Source organism: Impatiens glandulifera, chromosome 9, assembly GCF_907164915.1.
Source record: "Impatiens glandulifera chromosome 9, dImpGla2.1, whole genome shotgun sequence".
NCBI lineage: Eukaryota > Viridiplantae > Streptophyta > Magnoliopsida > Ericales > Balsaminaceae > Impatiens > Impatiens glandulifera.
In genome coordinates, this window is record NC_061870.1 from 32,378,344 (window position 1) to 32,384,828 (window position 6,485).

The following is a 6,485-nucleotide window of genomic DNA, read 5'->3' on the forward strand; positions in this document are numbered from 1 at the left end:
TAGAGCTTATCAAAGTAAAATATAAGAAATCAACATAAACTTCAACGTTGCATGTAAATTGTAATATGAGAAAGAAAAAAAAAACGATTATTGTTAACCATGTTTTTTTTTGTTTTTTTTTACTTTATTAAGTATTATTTGAGATTGAGATGATTTAAAAAAAAAAAATCATATTCCATGATCATCTTGATTTGAAATTTTGTAAGATTTCCTACTTATTTAATGAGTAGTTACTTGAAGTATTTTATATAAAAAAAATTAATCTCTCAACTTCACGCCACTTTTGTCAACATTAGAAATATAGTTATACTTTTTATTAATTAAAATACTTCAACAACCATTTGTATCTCATTCACAAATTGGAGGACCTTATTGTGAATATATTCGGTAGAAATGAAATGGTGCACTGTGTTATAACAATACCCAAAATCGCGATTTGCCCTAATTGGTCTGTTCTTCATTTCTTCTTGTCTCTGCTTCAAATCGAAGATCGGGGATCTCAAGATCAATTTCTTTAGCTTTCTTCGTATATCACAGCAGGTACGCCGGAGTTTCTCTTTGGGTTTTTTGTTGTTTTTTTTCATTTCATTTTGTTTCTGGAACTTAGGGTTTACGATTGAGTTATATAGCTCTGTTTATGCTTCTCTTCAACAGGTTTACTTCTTTCAAGATTGACGGCAATATCTTAGCGCTTCTTGTTGAATTCGACTAGCTTTATTAGAAAACACGATAGCTGTAGTTTTCTTGGGTGACTGTCGTAGTAGTATTTGGCTGTGAAGCTCGAATATTGAGAGATGGATTCGGATGAGATTGCGAAGACTCAGGAAGAGAGGAAAAAGATGGAGCAGCAACTGGCTTCGCTCACTTCAGTTACCTTCGACACTGATTTGTATGGCGGCAACAATCCATTCGACGGGTACGAGAAGTCGATTCCTGTAAACGAGGAAGAGGAGATCGTGGAATCCACGGAATCGGAATTCAGGAAGAAGTTGTCTTCATATACTGCTCCAAAATCAATCATGAACGAAATCCCTAAAGGCGGTGAGGAGGAGGATTCCATGGGTGGATTTCAGAAGCCGCAGAGGATTATTGACAGAGAAGATGACTACCGACGGAGGAGACTGACTCGTATCATCTCTCCAGACAGGCATGATGCATTCGCTTCTGGGGACAAGACTCCAGATATTAATGTGAGGACATATGCAGATATTATGAGGGATGAAGCTTTGAAAAGAGATAAAGAGGAGACTTTAAGGTTGATTGCTAAGAAGAAGAAGGATGAAGAGGAGAATAAGTCATCTGAGAAGGAAAGGGAGCCGGTTGCTGCTTCTCAGCCTTCCCAGAAGAGGAGGAACAGGTGGGATCAGAATCAGAACCAGAACCCTAATCAGAATCAGGACGATTCAATTGCTAAGAAAGCAAAGATGGATTCCGATTGGGACATGCCCGATTCCGCCCCTGGAGTTGGAAGTGGAAGATGGGATGCGACCCCTACACCAGGAAGAGTCATCGGTGATGCAACTCCATCCTTATCTAGAAGAAACAGATGGGACGAAACCCCCACCCCCGGTCGATTGGTTGATTCAGACGTGACTCCATCTGCTGGCGGTGCCACTCCTGGTGCCACCCCACACGGTATGACATGGGATGCTACTCCAAAGCTGGGCGGTCTAGCTACCCCAACCCCAAAGAGGCAAAGGTCAAGATGGGACGAAACTCCAGCCACAATGGGAAGTGCAACTCCAATGGCCGGAGCCACACCCACAGCTGCTTACACTCCTGGAGTAACTCCAATCGGTGGAGTCGAACTTGCAACTCCAACTCCCGGTGCCATCAATCTTCGCGGTGCGATCACACCCGAGCAGTACAACCTTCTTCGATGGGAGAAAGATATTGAAGAAAGGAATAGGCCATTGACCGATGAAGAACTCGATTCAATGTTCCCACAAGATGGGTACAAGATTCTAGATCCACCTGCATCTTACATTCCCATTAGAACACCTGCAAGGAAGCTTCTAGCTACTCCCACACCACTAGCAACTCCACTTTATTCGATCCCAGAGGAGAATCGCGGTCAGCAGTTCGACGTTCCGAAGGAATTGCCAGGTGGGTTACCGTTCATGAAACCGGAAGACTATCAGTATTTTGCTCCGTTATTGAACGAAGAAAACGAGGAGGAGTTATCTCCTGAAGAGCAGAAGGAGCGTAAGATAATGAAACTTCTGCTCAAGGTGAAGAACGGGACGCCTCCTCAGAGGAAGACAGCTTTGAGACAGCTGACTGATAAGGCGCGAGAGCTCGGTGCTGGCCCTTTGTTTAACCGCATCCTGCCTTTGCTCATGCAGCCTACTTTAGAAGATCAAGAGAGGCATCTTCTGGTTAAGGTTATCGACAGGGTGTTGTATAAGTTGGATGAACTTGTTCGTCCCTACGTACACAAGATTTTAGTCGTGATTGAGCCTTTATTGATCGATGAAGATTATTATGCCCGTGTGGAGGGTCGTGAGATCATTTCAAATCTCAGCAAGGCTGCAGGTTTGGCTACGATGATTGCTGCTATGCGTCCAGATATCGATAACATAGACGAATACGTGAGAAACACAACTGCAAGAGCTTTTAGTGTCGTCGCATCAGCTCTCGGAATTCCTGCTCTGTTACCATTCTTGAAAGCAGTCTGTCAGAGTAAGAAATCATGGCAGGCACGTCACACTGGGATTAAGATCGTTCAGCAGATTGCTATTTTAATAGGTTGTGCTGTCCTTCCTCATTTAAGGTCACTAGTGGAGATCATCGAACACGGGCTGAACGACGAGAATCAGAAGGTTAGAACCATTACTGCGCTATCGTTGGCTGCACTTGCCGAGGCTGCTGCTCCTTATGGTATCGAGAGCTTTGATTCTGTATTGAAGCCTCTATGGAAGGGTATTCGATCACACCGTGGGAAGGTCCTCGCTGCGTTTTTGAAGGCAATCGGTTTTATCATTCCTCTAATGGACGCTATATACGCTAGCTACTATACCAAAGAAGTCATGGTGATCTTGATTCGCGAGTTCCAGTCGCCCGACGAAGAAATGAAGAAGATCGTTCTGAAAGTGGTGAAGCAATGTGTGAGCACGGAGGGTGTGGAGGCTGATTATATTCGTAGCGATATTCTCCCCGAATTCTTCAGGAACTTCTGGGTGAGAAGGATGGCGCTTGATCGGAGAAACTACAGGCAGCTGGTGGATACTACTGTAGAGATAGCGAACAAAGTTGGAGTTGCGGATATAGTGGGGAGGATAGTCGAGGATTTGAAAGACGAGAGCGAGCCTTATCGACGTATGGTTATGGAAACCATCGAGAAAGTCGTTGCGAATCTGGGTGCTTCCGATATCGATTCTCGTTTGGAGGAGCTTCTCATCGACGGTATACTCTACGCGTTTCAGGAGCAGACTAGTGACGATGCAAATGTGATGCTTAATGGGTTTGGTGCGGTTGTGAATGCTCTTGGAATGAAGGTGAAGCCTTATCTTCCTCAGATATGCGGTACGATTAAGTGGAGGCTGAATAACAAGAGCGCTAAGGTGAGGCAGCAGGCGGCAGATTTGATCTCGAGGATTGCAGTTGTGATGAAACAATGCCAGGAAGAACAGCTGATGGGTCATCTCGGGGTCGTGTTGTACGAATATTTAGGGGAGGAGTATCCAGAAGTTTTGGGGTCGATTTTGGGAGCTTTGAAATCTATCGTGAATGTAATTGGTATGACTAAGATGACCCCTCCTATTAAAGATCTTCTCCCTCGATTAACCCCGATTTTGAAGAACAGACACGAGAAGGTGCAGGAGAATTGCATCGATCTTGTGGGGAGGATAGCAGATCGAGGGGCAGAATTCGTGCCTGCTAGGGAATGGATGAGGATTTGTTTCGAGCTTCTCGAGATGCTGAAGGCTCATAAGAAGGGTATTCGTCGTGCGACTGTCAACACTTTTGGTTACATCGCGAAAGCGATCGGTCCTCAAGACGTGTTGGCCACCTTGCTTAACAACTTGAAGGTTCAGGAGAGGCAGAATCGTGTTTGCACAACCGTCGCGATTGCGATTGTGGCTGAGACTTGTTCACCCTTCACTGTCTTGCCGGCGCTGATGAACGAGTACAGGGTGCCAGAGCTGAATGTTCAGAATGGAGTTTTGAAATCGCTTTCGTTTCTGTTCGAGTACATCGGGGAGATGGGAAAGGATTATATATACGCGGTTACTCCTTTGTTGGAGGATGCTTTGATGGATAGGGATTTGGTTCATAGGCAGACGGCGGCTTCGGCTGTGAAGCATATGGCTTTGGGAGTGGCGGGTTTGGGGTGTGAGGATGCGTTGGTTCATTTGTTGAATTTTGTTTGGCCGAATATATTTGAGACTTCGCCTCATGTGATAAATGCGGTTATGGAGGCGATCGAGGGGATGAGGGTTGCGTTGGGGGCGGCGGTTGTGTTGAATTATTGTCTTCAGGGGTTGTTTCATCCGGCGAGGAAAGTTAGGGAGGTTTATTGGAAGATTTATAATTCGTTGTATATTGGTGGGCAGGATGCTCTTGTGGCTGCTTATCCGGTTCTCGAGGATGAAGGAAGTAATTCGTATAGCAGACCGGAGTTGATGATGTTTGTTTGAAGATGAGCTACCAAAAAACTTGTAAGTTTATCCATTTGTTTTTCTTCAATTATTTGGTTTGACATGGGAATTCTTCTTGATATGTTGAAATTTGTTGCCATTTTGTAGAGTTTTAATTTCTATGATGCTCTTGTGAGTTTGTTCTTGAATCTTGATGATGTTTTTCTTCTTATTTAACCTTGTTGTAATTGCTACCTGACGCAGACTGGGATTTCGATATTCTGGAAATGATTTGTTACATTGTTAAAACTACTTCATATATTGAAATTGTTGCCATTTTGTGGGAGTTTCTTCTTTATGATGTTTTTCGCCTTATTTAACTTTGTTAATTGCTAGTTGATAAAGAAAGGAACACTTTTGTTTTTTGATACAGATTTGGATGGATGGATTGGATGGATATAAGCTGACAAACCGCAGCCAATGAATTATTATTATTTTTTTTCTATACAATGCTTGGTGGTGGTGGGTTGGATACAGGAAATTCGAAATGACTATGGTAGATTATCCCAACTGTTGTGTGATTGTTGTTAATCCCAACAACTCTTTCTTGATTATTGACTTGTTTGTTTATTATGTATGTGGTTTTGCAATTTCAGACAAAACAACAATTATATATATTTCATCATGTGTATGCTATGATGCTTTTTTTATTATATATATTAATTGTTTTGAGAACTATACAAATAATGACTTCTTGTTTGTGGATACAGATTTGGATGGATGGATGGATGGGATATAAGTGAGAAACTGCCAATGATTTATCATTTTTCTCTTCTATACAATGCTTGGTGGCAGATTGGATACATGAAAAAATCGATTCATCTTTAAATAGTTATATAGGTAATAATCCCAACTGTTGTGGGATTATCTTGAGATTTGGAGAGGTTGAATTTGATGAAACTCTCTTATGTTTATTGGACTTGTTTTTGTTCAATGGCTTATGCAAATACTGTTTTTTTGATCTATTTTTGACACTATTATTCTTACTACTTAAACATGTACTTGATTTTCATTATGATTTAATTGTTTTGAAAACTATTTAAATAATAATGACCTCATTTAATAAAAAAGCAATTCTTATTCTCTATATAAACCCATAAACAATTAATAATGATAAGAAAATGACAAGAATTTTTCATTTTTGATTCAAGAACATTTTAAATATTTAATTTTCTTGAAACAAATAAGTCAGCCCCCACATTGGTTTCATGAAACTAAGGGTGCAAGAGAAACAAACCAAACAAGTATAAATTGAACCAAAAGAACCGATTCATGATGATATGACCGAATCCAAGGTAAGCTTTGAGCTAATATCCGCCTTTTAGGTTGATTGTGTAGGTCAAGGTTGAGAAGTTAAAAAAAAACAAAAATTATAATACATATTTTGAAAATAAGATGATGTTAAAAGTGTTTTGAAATGGGCTCAGTTTAAGCATCAACAAATCAGATAAATAACTTTGCCTTCATTCTGCTGCTTGATGTGATGTGGAAAAAAACCTACATGAGTTCATGTATAAAAAAATGAAAAAGAAAAAAGAGTGGTAGTGTCCAGATAAACTAATTCATTGATAGATATTCTAACTTGTGCTAAACAACACATGGCTGTGAAGGAGGCAAGGAAGATATTCTCAGACAATAAAGCTATTCATAGTTAAGCTCACAAATAAAGCTAATATTAATAATAATAATAATAATATAATATAATACTGGAGGGAAAACCAACAATATTGAAAGTTGTATAAACTGATAATAATTTCAGTTCTATCCTTTGCCGGATTGATTGAATAAAGTTGTCAGTTGCAATCCCACCATCTATTCTTTTCATCTCAAATTCTTAAGGACAGA

General features: G+C 40.6%; 1 protein-coding gene across 3 annotated transcripts; it reads left to right on the top strand.

The window, feature by feature from the left end:
- Positions 1 to 417: 417 nt before the first annotated feature.
- On the top strand, positions 418 to 5,655 carry LOC124914102 (splicing factor 3B subunit 1). Of its 3 annotated transcripts, XR_007096800.1 has the most exons (4): positions 418 to 540; positions 655 to 4,661; positions 5,014 to 5,136; positions 5,351 to 5,655. XR_007096800.1 is itself a non-coding variant. In XM_047454582.1 (3 exons), the coding sequence occupies exon 2, from the start codon at positions 795 to 797 to the stop codon at positions 4,638 to 4,640; it is 3,846 nt and encodes a 1,281-aa protein (XP_047310538.1). In that variant the 5' UTR covers positions 418 to 540; positions 655 to 794; the 3' UTR covers positions 4,641 to 4,661; positions 5,351 to 5,655. The 3 variants fall into 3 exon arrangements, 2 of the variants coding, with proteins under 2 accessions (XP_047310538.1, XP_047310537.1); XM_047454582.1 differs by lacking the exon at positions 5,014 to 5,136; XM_047454581.1 differs by lacking the exon at positions 5,351 to 5,655 and having other exon boundaries at positions 5,014 to 5,265.
- Positions 5,656 to 6,485: the final 830 nt, after the last annotated feature.

What these genes read in the sequence shown, in the direction of transcription:
- LOC124914102 (XM_047454582.1), top strand. Translation starts at nt 795, where the DNA reads ATGGATTCGGATGAGATTGCGAAGACTCAGGAAGAGAGGAAAAAGATG.